Raw genomic sequence first — 19733 nt, forward strand, 5'->3', positions numbered from 1 at the left:
CTGTCCGCCCCGCCACCGCGGCACGGCCGCACCGGGCGCCGTGAGCGCGGCTCGGCCTCCCGCAGGGGCCGGGGGGCTGCCCCCGGCAAGATTTAACCCCCTGGATCAGGCGGACCTAACATGGCCCGCTTCGCCCTGGCCTCGTGTCAGCCCCAGGCCCGGCAGGTAGATGTTCTTGTGGAAGGTATCACCCTGAGTAGGCACAGCTCTCCCACCAGGCGAATTCCCGCTGGCCACACAAGGAGCCAGTGAAGGAGAACGGGGGGGATTCGCCGCGAGGCTGAGGTACGGCCCCGAGTGTTCGTCAGGCCTGTGGTGGTAACTTAGTTCCTGGGAATCTTTCCAGCAGGTGAGCAGAGGAAAAGCAGGAGTGGGTGATTTCTGAGGCAGACTTGTTTTGCTGGTGAAAGGGAATTAGAGAACTGTCCCCTCCCTTCCCCATGGTTTCAGCACCTCTAATTTTCTGTTTCCCCATCAAGTCACTGATCATTCCCTACAGCATTTCAATGGGTAGAAACGTAGCGAGGGCATTGGCAGCTTTTACCTCAGCATCATCCAGCCCTGCTGAGAGGCACTCGACACACAACAGTGGTAAAAATGCTGGCAGGGGTACGGTCCTGCTCATGCTGGCTTCGCTATCGCTCCTGCTGCCAGACAAGAGGGAAACTCTACGCCCTGGAGTCTGGGGTTAGATGAGTCAAAGAGATTGTGAATCCTCAGAGGTGCACATGTTGCCGCTGGCTGGCTTTCCAGCGATGGGGGTTTGAGCTGGTCTCTGACAAGGCAGCAAACCCAGAGCTGCCGTGCTGGGGAATGCTCTGAAGCGCTCTGTGCAGTCAGGCTCGCTGAGCTGCTGCAGCTTTTCTGTGTGCCAGGCGGTGTTTCTCTTTTGGATGGCTGTGGTGTTAAACGCTTCAGCAATAAAGAGGCTTTGTTGTGGTCTCTGCAGCATTGCTTTTGCCTTGGCTAGCAGCAACCTTTTTGTTTGAATTAATGCTTTCCCTGGAGTTGGCTGTGGGGGCATGTGTGGGCTCGTGTGTGTGCCTTGACTTGTGGGTGTACATTGGAGACAGCTGTGAACAGGCACTTCTGGTAGGTGCAGCACTTGCCCAAACTTGTTGTTCATGCGTGCTGAACATGGTTGGGACTGCTGGCTGCTATTGTGGGCTTTTTAAAGTGCTTCAGTGAAATTAATATCCACTTTTCAGCTATAGGCAGAAACTGGCTTGAATCTACCCCAATCCCGTATTTAATTTCAGGAAGTGTCAGCATTTGCTGCATTAAAGGAAGGACCAAGCTGTACAGGTCCTGGCCAGTCAGTGCTGTGGTGGGTTTGCAGCTGGCCAGGCTGTTCTCTCCTCATCGTGCTGTAGAGACTGGCTCACATGCACCCATGCATTGTATAATGCATGAGTGAAGGTCATACAGTGACCTGTTCCTTTGAAGCTTTTTAATTGATTTCCTTTGGCACAGGTATCTTACTCCACGTAAGTTTTGGGGCGATCAGTTCAGTCCTGCTACTGGCTGGTAATAGCAACTCCCCAGCTTTTCCTCATCTTCCTTCCATTTATGTCTCCAGGGTTAAAACTCAGTTCAGAATCCCCAGACCAAATTGAATTAGAATTTAACATTCAAAGATTCAGGCTCCCTTTAGGCTCTAAGGAACAGAATGTCATCCTGTCTCGCAGTTAATAGCTGCTGGGTAGTCGTTTCAAAGCCATTTCTTTTCAGTGAGCTCTACCATAGCAAATCCCAGCAGTGAAAGTATTTCTGGCCTGGCTGTGCCTTTAATCCCACAGCTGAGTCTTGTGTGTGATCTCTTTTGAAATGCTAGATTTTTTTTTTTTTTAAATTCCAGACAGGGATATTTCTAGGACTTGGCATTTCGAGTGGCACCAGGATTGTTTATAGGAAGAGAACAGAAAGGACAGAAGGATGATGTTGACCTAGCAGCCCTACGAACCTACCTCACTTAATCCACTTATCACCCTGAATTCCTGAAGCAGATAAATGCTGATAACAGTTAAAACACATCACTGGCAGGAGCAGCATGTTCTGTCCTCTAGAAATACATCAATACTGGAAATTACAAAGCTGTGTGCTACCATGGGGATGAGCATGATATAAGAGCCGACGAAGCCCTCACTATTCTTCCACAGGAAGGTAGTGAGCCTCTGTTTCCTTCTCTCTCCCTGCCCCGACTACCTTGAGGTGCTGTTGTGACCCCAGAGCCACAGCTACCTGATCTGTGCCTCCATATCTGAAATACCAAGTGGGCCCCAAGTGTCTTGTTACTGCTTTTGATTGTCCTTGCTACTCAGCATTAAGACCTGTGAGGAGTGATTTCCAGCTGAGACCAGCCCCGTGCAGCTCACATCAGCATGTCTTGGGGAGAGGAGTTGGTTTTGGCTAATCTGAGCTAAACCTTCCCTGGAGGAGTGCAGCTGCTGCCCCAGCCACACAAAGCCACTTTCTCCTCTCCCCATCTGTCAGGGTTCTCAGAGAGGTACTGGAGCCGTCCCTGGGCATCACGCAGCACATGCCTTCCCCTGTGTCAAGACCCCTTCCTCCAGGGGACCTGGCCCAGTCTGAACAGGAGGAACAATGCTGTAAACCAAAGGTTTTTTGGAGTAAACTTTGTTCCTGCAAAGTCTGGAGGCATAAAACAACTGATAGCGCTTTTGAATACACAAAGCTTACAGGCTCATCTGCTGCCTTAGGTCTTTCCCCACGTGAGCATCCCCCACCAGTCTCTGCAGCACAGCCCCCCATGTGAATGGGCACCCTTGAAGTTGCAGCAAGTCCTTTCTTGTGGACAGTGCAATTGTCTCACAAGAAGTGTGAAAGGAGGAAGCTGCCTAAAGAGAAGTGGAGACCTCTCAGCCACAGGAGTTTTTATGAGTCAGATGCTGCTCAGCTGTTGCATTGCAGATGTCTTAGCAAAAAACAAGCATTCATTGAAAATCAAAGACTCTTCGTGAGTATAGGCGGCAGGAGCCTCCCACAAAACGTGGTTTTTCTTCTTCAAAAGGCTCTCCTTAGATTTGCCTACAATAGATTACTTAAAGCTTGCCTGCACTGTGAAGCTGATTCAGAGCCAGCATGGTGTGGATCTGAAATGGTCCAGCTGTTCGGGACGAATTCGCCGTCTGGTTGTCCTCACTCTGTGAATGTGAGTGCCTTCCTCTGGAGTGACCTAGTGGAGAAGTTGGCTGTGGAGGGCCATTTTATGGAGTCAGTGGTACAGTACAGCCTTTGCTCTATACTGACTACTCATGAGTATACTGGTTTTCTGTGTTGAAGGCAGAACAGGCGATCCCCCACGTTGTGGAAGGTGACAAAGTTCGTTGTAAATGCGAGCGATATTTTACAGCCATCAGGAAGCAAAGCTCAGTGTGTTAAAGTGCTTGTGGTCTGGTCTTTGGACACCCGCTGGTAGGGCTGACACCATCGTTGTAGGGCAGAGAAGTCAGCCCTGGTGTGGGGTGGAGTCTGACCAAAAAGCAGAAGAGCTCGTGTCTGCCAGGAACTGCTTGCCAAATGCAGTGTGTGTACATCTCGCCTGTCCCTTGGCAAACAGGAGGGCATCGACCAGCTGCCCTGGCATGAAAATACCTGACAAACCCCCACCTCCTGTGCCTTCTGCATCTTTGGGTCTGGGTGCGTGCTTGCCACCTTTGACCTCCCCATCATGATCCCAAATCCAAAAGTCATCTTCCTGTTTCTTTGGTTGCTTCAGTGTGGAGGTAAACAAATATTTTCTTTTTAATTCCTTTTGTTTACTCTCATGTTTTTCATATTAGAGCAGTTCCAGCTGCTGTCTTTTGCTAATTTCCAGAGATCCCCTCTAGGAATTTGCACGCTGCTGCTATTTCTGTCTTTTAAGCATTTCAAAGCTAAGAGAGTGAATCCTCAAGAACGAGAGAACGTGGGAGAAGGGTTAGATAACCTAAATAAAATGGTTTGGCTTTTTCCTTGGTATGTTCTTTTCAACCTAGTTGCTTCTGGGATAATGTGAGAAGATGGATCTCTCCTCTCCTTTGTTAAAGTAGTGCTTAGCTGTGTCTCATGTAGAAACAGTATTCATGTGTGTTCTGCTGTATAGAGATGGGGAGAAGGATGATGAATAATTTTGAAAAATATGGCCCAGAATAAGCTACTTGGGTTATCACTCCCAGTGTTTGCAGGATTTTGTTACCACCTTTCCATAATATTATTGTAACTAGTGTACACAGGACTGAGGATTGAGCATGTCCCTGAGGACTGTACTGTATCTCAGTTGCTTTTACAGCCAAGAACCTTTCTCTGGTGTTGTAACCTAAGCTCTTCCTTACTGTCAGGCTGTTGTCCCTGGCTATGTGACGTGTAGAGAATTTTCCTTAACATATGGTACTTCCCAGCAGTCCTTTCGGGGCAGTAGCTGTGCCCGCTCTCCACTGTTGTCCCCCACCACGAATCCTCAGTGCTCAGCATTCAGCAGTGCTAAGTCTGAGTTGCCTTTTCCAGTGCCAGCTCCTGCTGTGCTGAGGTGACACTGCTGTTGTGATGCAGCATTAGTCCATGGTGACAGAAAAGCAAGCCTGGCTGTGCTCTGGGACAGCTTTAATACCTTGTTATGAGCCTGCTCATAGATGCAGAACCCCAGGGAATCCCATCAAAAGCATAAATGGAAAAGCCTGCCCATCCCCTACTTTCTCTCTCTACCCTTTTTTCCCTCTTCTCATTTAATGTCTCTGAAAGAATCCTTCATTTTGTGACAAGAATTGTAAGTTTCCAGTTTCCTTTCTCAAAGAGCCTCCTCTTAAGTTGCCTTATATGTGGTTTTATATCAGTTGACAAATAAATAGATCCAGAGACTGCCTGATATTGAACCCAGATTTGGCTGGGAGCCAAAGAAGTCCTGTACCCCAGTCTCCTTACTAGCCAATGGCTCACTCTTAGGTTTTTTTCCTTGTTATTAAATAAAACAGGGAGTGAACAGTGTGGTATGGTTCCCCATCTTATTTGTCCTTTCTTTTAACTTCTGACATCATTGTCTACTGAGTTGCAGTGATAGATCACTTTAAACTGCCTTGTGTGTATTAGGAGGAAGCCTGAGAAGGGCATGCTCTCATCTCTGCCTAAGATACTGTCACATATAAATACTTCAGATCTGCAGTCCTCTGCAGATAGTTCCCGTAGCTAACACTGAGGCTTGTGCTTTGCTCCCATTTTAGAGCAGCAAAGGTTTGGAGTAATTAAGCTATGGCTTATTTCTCATGGCCCTGGTGCTGGATTCTGTACAGAATATGCAATCTCCCTCCTCACTTGCTGTTCAGAAATACACAGCCCCATTGACAACACCTGCTTGCACACAACACCTTCTCTGCCACAGAGCCATCACACAGCCACACGTGGTTTATTCCAGATTGTCGAGCGTGGTTTATACACCAGGACATGTCCAGCTAGCATTTATCTTGGAAAATTGCTTTCTATTCACCTGCTGTAAATACATTCAAACACCACTGCAAAATCAGTTCACTTCCTGCTTAATTTCCTGCCTTTCTGCGTACTGCTGTTGTATGGAGGAGCTCACAAGAGAAAAGGGGAAGCCTGTGAATGCAGCAGGCTATCGTGGATCAGACAGCAATTACCCAAGAGATGTGACAGATCACACAGGGCACATGCTCTGAATCACTCAGCTTCTGACAAGGGCCAACACTGCGTGCTATGGGTGTGCTTCCTGGTGTATGGTTATTTTCAGAGTGATCCTGTCTGTGGGACAGCCATTCTCTCCTCACTAAAAGTGAGATTAGGTGACTGCTATCTATTACTACTCTTACAGGAGGAAATGTCGATGTACTGCAGAAACCTCCAATCCAGGTTGCCTTGCTCAAGGAAGAAATATCCATCCCCTGTAAAGTCATCTTCCCTTACATGCCGAAATACACCAAATTTTCAATCTCCTATTACTGGATTAATTCACTGGATCAGAAGACATTTATCTATAGTAGGGTGGAAAACATAGCCATTCCTTCTGGAGAAGAGAATAAGACTGCTGCCTTAGCTTATGACCACAGAATCATGCCACTTGAAAACACCTCCTCTACTGGCACATACTACTGCGAGGTCAAATGGAATGATATTAAAAAAATGGGAAAAGGAGTGTTTGTTCTTATTAGAGGTAAGTGAAAAACCAGAAAGTAAGGGCAGGAGGGTAAAAATCAGCTGTATCTGGCTATGGAAACCTGATCTTTGATCTTCTTTTTCTCTATCCACACATGCTAAGAAGTCAGGTATGAATAATGCTTTATGCCCAATACTAATTGCCATCAGAGTTGAAATGCACTTGGCACAGGTGTTCTGCTGTTCCCAATGCACAGATGAGGACATGAAGAGACAATAATTTATACCTGCCCTGCCAGATGGGAATCAGGATCTATCTAGGAACCCTGAGCACTGGATCAGACAGTGCTTTTAGGTGTCAGTGTTCAGAAGACAGTGTGGTTTGTTCTTCAGCAGTGTGACAGAGGCAGCTGATAAGGTCACTCATCAGGGTGCTTGCAGTTACTACATGTACAGATTCAGCATGCTCAGATTTAGGGACTCATGAACAGGTTATGGCCTCACCAACATGCCTCCCTCTTTTCCATTTGGTACAGGGAGTTGGTTGGTCACTTAATGAGCACACTGGAAAGCAGTGGAAAGCTTGATGCAACATAAGAGGAATGTTAAGAAAAGTGATAAGGAAGTGCATGTTGCTGACTGGCTGGTTGTGCATTAATGACTGTTGGATATGAAGAACTTGTTAATGTAAATGCAAAGAGCTGTGATGAAGTGGCTTTGCTGTACTGGTCAGAGGATACTTGCAGAACCCATTCTCCCAGTTTGTGTGGCCTGTGTGCATTCCACCATCTGTCTTTCTGCTCCTATCACAAAAGGACCTTTGCCAACCTCTATCTACCAGATTTCTTGTCTCATATCACCTCCCTCTGTGAAGTAGAGCTGCTTATACCCTGCATCTTCTGTGTGATTCTGCAGCTGCACCCTGCTCTCTGTTCAGTCAGAGTAGGTTTTGAAGGGTGTATGCATTTCTGCCACTACATTCTGCACTCCTGCATTTTAGTTTTCTCAAGGCTCTTTCCAGGGTTAAAAATACAGCAGGGTTCCACTGTCACTGTGAACCTTTTACCTTCTTTCTTACAGATACAGGATACATAAATACCTCTTACAGCTGGGAAATCCTCGTTACCCTTACTGTTCTTCTGGCTGTATTGAGCATCACTGCAACTGCTCTGCTTCTATGGAAAAGAAAGGCAAGTAATAACCAAATGCAAAGCAATACCTGATGCACTCTAGGAATTAATTCAATTTTTTTCTACCTTGGCTGAATTGGAAGTCCCTATGCTGAGATTTTCCATGCTGAGAGTCTGATCCAGTTTATTTTCTTAAGTTTTTCTGAGAAAAAAAGATTACAGGAAAGACAAAATGAGTAAGTGATTTGCCCATTAAAGAAATTCTGGCAATCAGTTTGACTACAGCATGCTCTACTTCAGAGCAAGGATTTGACACAGGGCAAGAAGGCACACTAGCAGTGTGCTGGCTGTGAGAATATTCAAGGAGATGTAGCTTTGTGATGGGATTTTGGAAAATTGTGGTTTGTGCACTCAGTCATGGCTTTTATCTATTTATCAATTCAGTTGCCTAAAACTTCTGTGAAGGGGCCAGTTAAACTAGTAATGTCCTGTGCATCCGAGCAAATCTGTTACAACCCTGATGGCAGGACTTTCCCTATTTCTAATCCTCTTTCAAGATGGAGGTTACTCTTTCAAGGAGACTGCAGCTGCATTCCTGAGCTCGGGCACCATAGCAAAAAAACTCTGCACTGTGATGGGGATGAGGACCAAAGCCTTGGGCATCTGTTTGGCAAAGAAAACACTAAGAGACAGAGTGAGAAGGGAAGGGTCAGGGCAAGGATCCCAAGGAAGCCTGTGTGAAAATTACAAATAACTGTGGGGAAAACAAAAAAAAATATAAAGGGACGAGGATCAGACTATACAATCTCCAGGGACACCTTCCATTAGCAGTGGTTCTGTGAGGCTGGAATAATGAGCCTCAGGGGGGAAACTGGGACTGGAATCTGGAGTGAGGAAACACTAGGAGGGTCTTAAGACTGGATTGACAGAACCTCTTGGGTGACCAGACTGGTGTCCCAGGTTGGGACCAGATTCCAAAGAAGTGGAATCTGGGAAGCTGAGAGCAGAGGGGAGACACCAGAAGTGGGGAAGAAAGGATTTGAAGAGTGGGAGAAGAAAAGCCAAAAGCAGAGCTAGAAGATCTGCATGAGATGGACCCTGTGGAAAAACCATCTGGAGTCATGATATTGGAGTCCCTGTTGTTTGGGGAAGACCTACTGCTTCTAGTACTGCCACCCTCAAGTGTTGCAACAGCATCATCTGCATTCTTCCAGAAATCTCAAGGCTGGCCTAGAAATACACTTACATCTTCTAGAATGGAATATGGGATTGTTGGTTTCTAGGTAGAGTGTGCCCCATAACTCCTTGAAGCTGCTCTGTGCCACCGCAACAGCAGACTCTGCATGCTCTTTTATGTGGAAGCTGTGCTGTGTGTACAGTCCTCTGACTCCAAGGAGTGTCAGGTTTCAGCACACACAGTCAGAGATCACCAGGCTGAAAACAGAACGGCAGCAGTTGGCAGCCCAGCTAATCTCGTGAGACTTACCTTGCAGGCAGTCTGACGTGGGGGAGGAGTGTAAGAGGCAAAGGGAGTCAGCTGGAGATGAGCCCCCATCTCTGTTTGCCTAGAGAGTGTCTCTGTGGGGATGAGGGGGGAGGCACTGTCACCACTCACCAATTGGCATCTCTGGGTTTTGAGGTGGGCCAGTGAATCTCAGACTTATGGCCTCTCCTTGGGGTCTGAAGAGATTGTGCAGTCATTACATTTGCCCTCCTGCAGAACACAGCCCATATTTCTCACCACAGCTTGCTCAGACCTGCTGGTTTAAAAATGTTTATCTTTAAGAGAAGCTATTTAGCATCCTCCTTAGTTACTAATGGACTGGAAAGCAGTTTGTCGTTTTCATGTGATGTGAATATAATCATCCCACTTCTTTCTGAATTAGAACAGAGATACTTAGCAAAGCCTTCTGCCTTTTCTGCCACTTCTCTTGCTTGCTGAGCAGAGCTAACCCTTCTCTCTGTGTGCATGGAATGTGTTCAATGAGAACTCATCTGATGGAAGAAACATTCAAACAAAGGGACCTTCTTCCTTCAACTCCATGCTGGACTTGTGCATCCATGTATCACTGACTAGATGTCACCATTAATGATTGTCTGGTGCTCTTCTGTAGACTCTTTGTATTAGGAAAAGCTTCCTTGCCAAATCCTGATAAAAGTAATTGCATTTTGCCTCACTGAAATTCCTTTCTGCACTATGACCAGTGCCCTGCTTTACTCCCTGTCCTATAGCATTGTTTTGTGCTGCTCAATACTTACACCCTTCAGCCAGTAAGGTTTTGGTGGTGAAAGTGCTTTATATGTACACACAGAGCCCAGTTCTCCTTTCTACTGCTCCAGTGTGAGTCACTGGATTCTACACTTAACCATGCAGTGAGGAAAGTAACCAGCACATGTACAGACACTGCCAACACTCTTTCTTGTGGAAACATTCAGGAGGTGTACAGACAGCTGGCTTTGATATTACATTGGTATTCATTTAGCTTTGGGGACATGTGGTTTTCTCCAAATGTGTCATTTGGTGTCTTGTCCTGAGCAGGTGTTGTGCCCTAGAAGGAACCAGCCAAATATCCTGAGACAGAAGGCAGAAACACAGCTGCCTTCAGCCAGCCCACCACCACTACCACCTCCTGTCTATGATGTGAGTACCAGAATCACCCTTCGGTACAGCCCTTCCTTTCCCTGCCATGCTACAGACAATGCCAGTGTCATGATGTGAAACAGAAGCAATACCTCCATACCTGCCTGCTCTTGCTGACCTTGCCCTGCTTAGCTTCTCTCAGGACTGGGTGTGTCTCCATCCTAGTCCCGGTCATGGCCTCCCCAGTGCCCAAACCTTGCCCCATGCCCTGCTGAGCAGCACCTTTTCCTCTGCCGGCAGCACAGAGCAGCAAGTGTGGGGCCAGGAAGGGTTCCTGGTGGAAGAGGTAGAAGAATCTCCAAAAGTCAGGAAGGAAGAGGGACTCTCAGCCCCACTTTGTACTGCAGTGTCACAAGGGCATGACCTTTCTAGCTGGAGAATGATGCCTCAGGAAAGGGGCAGAGACATGATACCCTGACCAGCCCCCAGCTGTTTTGGGCCTCAGCTGTGGCCCCTTCACTGGTGTCAGTGTCACAGACCATTGCAGTCCTGAGCAGAACAACTAGCTAGCAGGGGGAAATGGGCAAGGAGAAAGTCAAGGGAGGCTTTTTTGAAAGCATTTCCCTTTTCATTGTATAGAATCTCCTTTTCCATTTCCCAGACTGTTCCCACTCCTGGAGCCCAGTAGCCACAGTGTCATAGGTAGTAGGATTGAAGTGGTTCCCCTGAAATGTCAGGCTAGACCTCGGCTACCTCAGGTAACCATGACTCCTAATCCCATTTACAACCTGTCCAGCTCCATTTTATATGAATTCTTTTTTCTCCTTTTGCTCCCATGGGATGGCTGCTCCACTGAGAAGGAAAGGGTTTGTTGTTTTTTTTTTTTTTGTGAACTGTGGGACCAACAAGGAGGAATAAAATGGGAGTAGAGAAGGATGTTGCCTGCATATTAGGAAACCTTTCTGTCTGTGAGGTCTATAAGGGCTGGAAAAGTCTCTCCAAGGAAAACCTGTGAGCTCTGCTGCATTAATCATTTAAACTAAACAAAGCGAAGCTCTGGAGAATGTACTACAGAGAGGAGCAAAGATCTGCCAGGGAGGCTGGAGACCTGATCAGGGGCAGATACCTTCAAGAGGATGGGCCTGCCCCATCTCCTTCTCACTCTGTGCGGGGGGGGGGGCACTATTTTGTGGCCCTTTAATTTTTGGAGTAGCAGTTTAAAAGAGAGCACTATATATTGTATGCGATATGTTTATTCTGGGCAAAAGGCAATGCTTTGGGTAAAGGAGGTTGCAGGTTATAAACCTTTTCATTTGTATCAAGTAATTTCTTTTTAATTCAGGCTTATAAAAATCCGAATGGGTAGTTTCCTGCTGAAGTGGATGATTTCTGCAAGGAGACAAAAAAAAAATCAAATCCATTTCTCGCTCAGTCGGCCTCGTCATGCATCCTTAGCTCCATCTTAATTACATGTTTCATCATGTTATTCTGTTCAGGCTCCACTAAGGCTAATATAGCAAGCCAGCAGAGCCAGCCTTAAGCACAGGCAATCCCAGGAGCTGGCTGAGCCCCTGTGCTTGCAGGAGCCCTATGGACCTGGCCCAAGCAGCCTTCCTGTGAAGCCTGTTAACCACACACCAGCTGTTCAGGGCTCCTGGCCAGCCCGGTGTGCAGGGCAGGTGGCCTGGCCCTCTCTGGCAGGGCTGCAAGCAGCCTGGGACCACCTCCTGTGTGCTGGGGGTACAAATCTGCCCACGGGAGTTTCCTGCTGTGGAGCAACTGCTGCAGTGGGGGGGACTCGAAGCAGCAACTCCTGCTCCAGACAAGGCACAGGCTGAGAGCAGGGCTGTGATGTGCAGAGCAGCAAGCACAACCCTGCATGGCATGATTGGCAGGGAGGGTGAGAGCCCTTGGATGGAAACGTGCATTGGATGGGCCCTCAGGACAGATGAAGGGAATAGAAAGTTGACAAATCTTACTTCCTTTGAATGATAACTCTGATGCTCCACAGCTAAATTTTATTTGGGCTCTGCATGGTGTAAACTCAGCCCTGCAAACTGTGTTTGAAACTAGGTGAGTTGTGAAAATCTGTTGGTGGATGTTGAACTCAGTGCTTAATTCATGGGGAAGGGAAAAATCTGTGATCAGCATTGGGGTAATCTAAGGCAAGGGAAAAAAGGAAGGACAAGTGAGAAGTAGCTCCCAGTGGTGAGATAAAGAAGGAGGTCAGAGATCAGGGGCTGGACAGGAGACCAGCACATGCTAGCTATGTTGTCTGTGTGGGAAAGCAAGAGGTTGGAGTTTGGAGGAGGGTGAGGCCAGGGAAGCACAATGTCCTCCCTCCCTGAAGCTGGGAGCAGAAGCAAGAGAAGGCAGCACTGGACATGAAGGTAACAGATGCTGTTGGAGCTGGCTGGCACAGCTCATTAAATGCTCTGTGTTATCCTACATGGCAACAGGGCTCATCCCTGGTGTGGGAAGGGTCCTGACACACCTTCTGCAAAGCTGTCCTGCTGCACATTCCTGGGAGAAAATACCTTCCCCAGTGCTCTTCTAGGTGCCACTATGTATTTTGTGGTCCTTGGGGGTGGCTGTGTGCAGTGAAAAGCGTACAAGGTAGAAAAAGCCTGGTAATAAGGGGGCAGCTGGGAACCCAGTTTGTTCTCTCTATACTGCCTTCCTTGACCTCTCTGTCCTCCTGCAGCTGTAGAGTAGCTCTGCCTCACTGCACTGCCCAGAACCAGACCTGTATATCCTCTGACTTCCAGCTTAGCTGCTCAGTTAATGGAAATAACAATCTGAGGGACTTGCTTCATCTGCTTTACACTTCAAACAAGCTTTTTTGAGCAGCAAACAGAACTCCTGCAGTGCAGGTGCAGTCAGGTTCCAGAGCACAGGAGCTTTTCCAGGTGTAAGGGGGACAGGAGGCTGTTTAGGGATAGGAAGGCATCTGTCAGCAGGGAGAAGAGTGGCCTGTGTGCCTTCACTGTGACAGTAGCAGGTGATCAGTGACCAAGTAAAAGTAATTAACTTGCAAATGGTGGTTGGAGACACCAGCTCTCCAACTGACCGGAAAAGGACCAGCATTGGTAACAGCCTGCGTGGGAAGAAGGCATGTGGAGGGAAGGGAACCGTTTCTGGCAGTTAAGCACCTTGCTTGCAAGTAGCTTCAGACTGGAGTAGAAAAAGAGGCTGCCTGTCCTGCCAAGGGGACATGGAGCCAGGCTTCTGGAAGCTCAGCACACAAGATGAGGTCCTCACTGTGAGCATCACAAAGAGAATTGAAAATGAGTGTGGGGAAGTAGAATTTTCTGTGTGCACATGTGCACGTGCAAATGGTGGTGATGTCTGAGTAGGGAAAGTAGGTTTTGGGGAGCAGGAAGCAGCCAGGTGAAATAATTTGACTGTTTCCAGAGTAGCAGTGGGAATGTGAGAGCCATGTGGTGCCCCATTCACTGTGGTCAGCTGATGTCTAAGTGCCTGTTTATTCCAAGGCTCGTTCCCCAGTGCTGCTTCTGTATGCTCTGGCCCTGTTCAAAGCACTGTCCTGCTGGCCATGATCCTTAAAGATGCTGAGTGTTTGCAACTCTGCATGAAATTATGAGGGTTCAAGTGATTGGCAGCCCCCAATGAAACCTCCATGTTTTACTCATCCTTCTCACTGCGTTACAGGGTGCCTGGCTCTCTCCACTAATACCATCTGCCCCTCTTGCAGCCAGAGCTCCTCCCATCTTCCTGTTGCCAGAGAAACAGCCACCTTGGCAACCTGCTGTCATCCTTGAAACACACATGGAAAAGTCCTCATGATTGTTATGTTTGATCCTTCAGGCAGATCTGGAATATCACTCAAGCTGACATGCACCTCCTGTGACACGATTACCTGGGGGACAACGGGTGCATATGCATGCAGGGTGTGTGTGTGTGTTTCTCTGTGTAGCTGAGTGGGACCGTGGTAATATTTGAGGGCCTGGGAGCATATGGATTTTTTTATAATTCTCTGCTCACTCATAGAAGAAAGAAGAGTTCTGGCTTGGAAAAAAACCAAAACAACAGACAATAAACAGAAATTGTATTAATTTTCTGCAGGTTCTGTGCTTCAGGACCCCCACCCTCTCCCATTTTCTCACTTTTGTGTCCCCAGAATAAACATGAACAAGAACTTGTGGTTGTCAAGCACCTAAACAGTCTTGGGTGGTGCAGAGCGCTGCCTCTTACCTGTGGTCCCCCTGGTGCACAACTTTGCATTCTGGGCCAATTTTGGAGCAGAGTGAGGCAGAGGCATTGGCATTCTTCTCCACTGCATTACACAGGGTAGGCAACATCAAAGCCTGTCTCTGTAAGCCTGGAAAAAAGATGATGATGCAGCTGCACTGTAGGTATTTCAGGGGAAAAGGATTTTCTGTTTGCCCAAGTTAAGGTCAGGTACTTCAAAATTTTGGAGGTGGCAGGGGTCCCTAAAAAATGTCTGGCATGATATGGGGAGCAACCAGTGGGTAATTAGTTATCTTAAACTTAAGTATTTTATTTGATGCCTACTTTCTTTTCTCTTCTCTGTGCAGAGCCTGGATGTGCAGCAAGTTGATGTCTATTCTAGCCTCGAGAACAACACAAACAACCCATCACACAGAAAGAATCCTCCAGGGAAGGTAAGGGCCAGGGCCATGTTCTTGAAAAGTTCCCATATGCCCTGGGCACCTGGGGGAAGAAACCCCACACAATCTTATGACCTAGCAGGCAGTAAATGTGTCTGCAGTCCCACCAAAAGAGGAAAATGAGATGTGACATGCACTCACCAGCTGGGCTGCACATGCAGCCTCTCTTCCCTCTTCCAGCAGAACCCTGGCTCCTGCAGCTCTACCAGTTCTGGCACTCATGGTTTTGTGCAGATGCTTTTCTGTGTGACGTGTGCTGAAAGGCACCAAGGGGTTTGGCATCACTGCTCCCTCTGAACAAGACAGGCTTTCATGAAGAGTTGGGCAGGTGCTGGTCCTGTTATTGCCCTTTCCAGATTATTTAAGCAGCTGAGACATCCTCTGGGCTGAAGGAATCTGTGCACCAGCAGCAGACTCTGAACACAACTTTCCTCTGGCCAGCATTAAGCACCTGAGAGCCATTTCATGGTAGCAGAAGCTAAGATGGTTTGGGCAGAGGCTGGGCTTACACAGTCTATGCTGTCAGCCCTGGTGCTCAGGAAAAGGCAGTGTGGATATGTTTTGGACTTGGATCTTCTTGTTGGGCTGAGAATTATGAGTGAGAGATAAGGAACTATATTCACTCCCAGTGAAAATAGAGGCAACTAGGAATATGCAGGTGTAAATCAGTTGTGGGGGCCACATGAAGCAGACCAGAGGCCCATGCAGCCTTCTACCCTGTCTTTGGCAGGCATCAGCGTTTCATATGGACAAAACTTGCATCAGGCACCCCAGGGAGCATTTCCTTCCTGTCCTCAGAACCTAATTTTTCTTTTCTTCTCCAGACCTCTTATCTGCTTAAAAAAATATATCCTCTTCCAATGCTAGAAAGTGTTCCTGGAAAACATCTGCTGCTCTGTCCCATTAAAGTTCTTTTGGGGAGAGTTGCCTTGGTTGTACCAGCCTTCTCTTTGATTAAGGACATGTGTCTAAGACATTTTCACAACTCCCACCTTTTAGGAAAAGGTGGTCTAAAATCAAGCAGCCCCCTTTGTGTCAGAGCTACTTGCTGTGTGGTCTGGTCCCATGGCCACTGGCCTCCTGCAGTTACTGCTGTGACACCACCATGGTGGTGGTAGCAAAAGCAGTGGCAGGCTTCTGGTTATTGAGGGGGTGGATGTGTTGTTCTATATGGGCTTGTCTTATCTGATGCACTGGAAAAGACAGCATCCCTGCATTTGTGTTTTGCTGCATTTTGAATTATTTAGATAGGGGCCCTCTTTCTGATCCTGTTTATTCTTCTGTATACCTTTACCAGCTGCTCCCTCTGAAATGATTCAGTCTGGATGGTAAGATGAAGTATGTGTGGGGTTTTTCCCTACCAGGGAGCTGTCTAGGCTGTGCTGAGTTGCTTGTGTGTGGCCCACACCATTCAGCCGTTGCTTGGAGGGACAGAGGGTCTGTAAAACAGAGCAGCAACAAAGCAACAGCAGAGGAGCATCTGTGTGTGAGTGGGTCTGGCACTGGCAGCCTCAGCCAGGGTGGGGTAGAGGTCAAAGCAGAGATGGGAGAAAGAGAGGAGAAAGCACAGAGGGAATGGGATGAACTCTCACATTGAGAGCAGACAACTCCAAGTGTCCCCAGTTCTTGTGCTGCTCTGGAGGAAGGGAGGTGTGAGTGGCAGGATCCCATTAGCTCAGCACGGGAGAGTTTGCACTGTTCGCTGCGGTTGCAAGCACTTTGATCAGCCTCTCTTAGTTATCCTGGGCTGTGACCACTTGAGACGCTTGTCCTCCAGCTGTCTTTGCCAGAACATAGGAGGGTGTTTTCCCTGAGAGTGAGACTTGTGGGTCAGTGGGTTTGCCTGTGAGTGGGAGCTGAGATTGCTTGACAGTGGCTCACTCTGCTTCAGAGGGTCCAGCCCAGCCCTTGCTGTGGGAGGCTGCACAACCGAGGGGGAGCTGTTAAGGGAAGCAGGGCAGAAAGCCTCTGTAATGAGCATTTGTATGCTGTCACTCTGGACCGGTGGCCAGTTTGGATAGCAAGGGGTTAATCCTGCATGCTTTGGAGGTGCCTCCACTCAGCACTTTTGTAGTGTTTCCCTTTGGTGGTGGCAACGGAGAAAATGCTAGTGTAGGTAGGGCTTAGTTCAGCCGGTGGCATTTCAGCTGCTTGCTGTGTAACCTTGCTTACAGCAGGCCTGTGCCACACAGCACTTAAAATATCAGTCTGTCAGCGCCTTGTCTACACAAGGAACGGTCGTGAGGAATAGACTCAACTGTTGAAGAAACAGGATTGAGGAGGTCAGGGAATTCCTCCTTCACAGAATCCAGAGTGATTTATTTTCTTACTGAGTCCAATTTTCCCTCCCCTCCCTGTCTGACAGTTTTTTTGGGGAAGAGTGACTAGTAAAGGAGGCATCTTTATCCCTTGGGCTGGATTAGTCACGTTCGTCTCTGGTGGAGCAGCATTTCTCACTGTAGTGGCTTCTGTTTCAGCAGATCACTTATAGCCATTCCTAACAGTACAAATGTCAGTGTCTGCTTATTAAGAATTAATTCATCATCTTTTGAATAATTTTCCTCCATTTCTTTTTTCTCCTTTTCATCATTCTGCAGACACCTAAGAAGCAAGAAACTCTAGAAGAATCCTCTGATACGTTGTATGAGAATATTTAACAGGGAAGATACCTGACCCTATGTGGACCAGACATCTCTCTGTATAGCAGAGCTACTCTCTTACATCCCTGATGAGATGCAGATACATGGAGAGATCCACACTGACTTCAGAGCACAACCTCGAGGGAATTGTGAACCCCTTGCCCCTTCTAAACTGCCCTTCATTAACAACAGAATGTATCTGTTGAAATCCCTCGGGGCTCGGTCTGCATTGATGCAGCAAAGCTATTTTGCAGCAAAGCTGTTTGCTGCAAAAGAAAAGCTGCTTTTGTCAAGCACTTATCTTGGGAATGGGCAATCTGTGAAGGTTTCTCTCACCTGCCCCGGCTGAAATACTTAACTGTTGATCCTCTGCAAGTGGTAGGACAATCCGGAGATTTCCCTGCGTGCTGGCTTGATGTTCCCGACCTGCAGCCACCCATCTGATCCTGTGCTTGTGGCTTTGCTGAAACAGCCATCAGGACCTCATGCATAGTTTAATCAGATCCAAGCATCCACCTGCCCATTTCCCTTTCTCAGGAACCCCACAGCAAACACGCTTTCTCATAATCTGCTAATCCCATCAAGTAGTCACAGATGCCTGCTGCGACCTTAGTGGGGCGACTCAAATCAGTGCCTCTAAGAAAATGCTTCCCCTTCAGCAGTATCAGCAGTGAGGACTGGATGCACTGGTGGAGATAAAGGTGGAGAAAAGGAACACAGAGAAATATCCCTTCCTGACAACATGTCTCAGTGACAGTGCCCATTCCAGAACAAGAAAGAGGTTCAAGGAGGGGGGAACGTGAGGAAACTCCCTTGCTGGGGCTGCATAAGCCAGGCGGGTCTGGGGCCAGGCTCCAGCCTGCAGAAGTCCTAGGGGAGCTCCCCAGTTTCCTTTTCTTCTTGGCAGTGGGCATTGGTGTCGTTTGGGATTTTGAGCCTCTGTGGGAGCAGGCATGGTACCTCTGCCCCATCAAAACCAATCCATTGGCCTTTGTTTCAGCTGGCTGTTGTAGAGAGTATAAAGCTCCTTTACCCCTCCACCATACATTATTGCCAAGGAGATCAGCTCTGAAACCTAGAACGACTGGAAGAAGGAGGAGGGAGGCCTTAGAAGTGAATTTGCTGTCCAAGTTCTTTCTCCCCTGTCAGCTGGAACTTGCCTACCGTTTGTGTTGGTGCATATTCTGGTTCTGATAGGGAAGGAGTTACATTAAATAGCTGTAGAACATGATCAAACCAGCAGATCAAAAAGCTGAGGCTGTTTTATCTCATATTAAAAAACAACAACAAAATAACAACTAAACAAAACCAACCCAAAATAAGAATATGCAGCATAACTTGAGAGGAATTGTAGAAACCTCTTTAAAGAAGAAGATCAAATTAAAATTGAGCTCCAGGGTCATAGGACCCTCTCTAGCTGAAGATAATGTTGCTATGTATCAGAGATAGAGGCTGTGGAAAATGTCTTCGGGGCCTCCAACCTTCCTATACCATGTTTAAAGAGATAATCCGCTTATTGCTTTGCTCTTTTTATTAGAAAAGATTTCAAACATGCAATTTGGACTTTCTTTAACCACAGAAAAATGTTTTTTCTCTTCCCAGCGCTGAGGAATTCATTTCAGAAAAGGCAATGAATGGACAGCATGTCTTATTAGATCCATTTATAATTTGTTAAGTGATCACAACAATTATAAATATTTTTGAAGTAAAACATTTTACATTTTACTAATATGACCAGGAAATATTTGTGTTCACAGAAGAATTTACAGAGGATTGTGCAGGTATAACAATTCCTTTCCTTAACAAATTTGAAGAAATGATGAGATGAATTATAAATATGTTGCAGTGTGGCAATAAAATATTCAGCAGATGCTGGTGGATTAGATGAAAAGTAAAAACTTTCAAAATAATGATGGTTAGGTTTTGTGTTTTGTTTTTTAAATTTTATAAGTGTTAAAAATACTGGATGCTACTGGAAATTTCCTGGCAAGGATCTCTCTTTGCAGTGAGTTGATTTGTCTTGTGTTTCTGTTACCTTTTAAAGTAACATGTTTCTTACATTTATGCCTGAACAATTCTATATTAAAAAGCTGAAGCTGTTTAAAATAAAACATAAAAGAACAGTATTTGGAAGGGAAAATGCTATTCTAGAACAGTCAGTGCTAGAGTACTGGAAGAATCACACCAGGTTCTGATCAATTAAGTGAAAAATTAAAAATTCCTAAGAAACACTGGCAAATGTGGGGATTTGGGCTGTGTGCCAAACTTTGTCAAAATCAGGGTGGGGGTTGCTGTTTTGATTTCAATGGCTTTTGGGTTGGCCCTGTGAGGAAGGCTAAAAGGCTGCTGCATGAGAAAAAGGAAATTTAAAGCTATGAAGCCACAATCTAAAATCACTTCTTTAGTATATGCACCATGGGCAGCCACAGCAGCAACAGCTTGTGTAGAGAGAAAAGCATAAAGCAGAAGGCTGTGAGAGCAGGGATGTTTTTAAATGGTATGGAGTTTTCCAAGGTGGCATGAGGAAATGCCTGAAGGCACAGGTAGGAGAGACTATGAAATATCATTTATATAATATTGGTATAACTACTTTGTAGCAGAGATTTGTTCAGGGAAAAGGCAGTCA

General features: G+C 46.8%; 1 protein-coding gene across 3 annotated transcripts; it reads left to right on the forward strand.

Moving 5' to 3' along the window:
- NFAM1 (NFAT activating protein with ITAM motif 1) lies at positions 1-19156 on the forward strand. 3 transcript variants are annotated; one of them, XM_064702274.1, is made up of 6 exons: positions 1-349; positions 5825-6163; positions 7186-7295; positions 9775-9876; positions 14376-14462; positions 17066-19156. In XM_064702274.1, the coding sequence occupies exons 2-6, from the start codon at positions 5917-5919 to the stop codon at positions 17123-17125; spliced, it is 606 nt and encodes a 201-aa protein (XP_064558344.1). In that variant the 5' UTR covers positions 1-349; positions 5825-5916; the 3' UTR covers positions 17126-19156. The 3 variants fall into 3 exon arrangements, with proteins under 3 accessions (XP_064558344.1, XP_064558345.1, XP_064558343.1); XM_064702275.1 differs by having other exon boundaries at positions 1-285; XM_064702273.1 differs by lacking the exon at positions 1-349 and adding an exon at positions 3542-3746.
- The last annotated feature ends 577 nt before the right edge of the window (positions 19157-19733 follow it).

Source organism: Zonotrichia leucophrys, chromosome 1A (genome assembly GCF_028769735.1).
Source record: "Zonotrichia leucophrys gambelii isolate GWCS_2022_RI chromosome 1A, RI_Zleu_2.0, whole genome shotgun sequence".
Taxonomy (NCBI): domain Eukaryota; kingdom Metazoa; phylum Chordata; class Aves; order Passeriformes; family Passerellidae; genus Zonotrichia; species Zonotrichia leucophrys.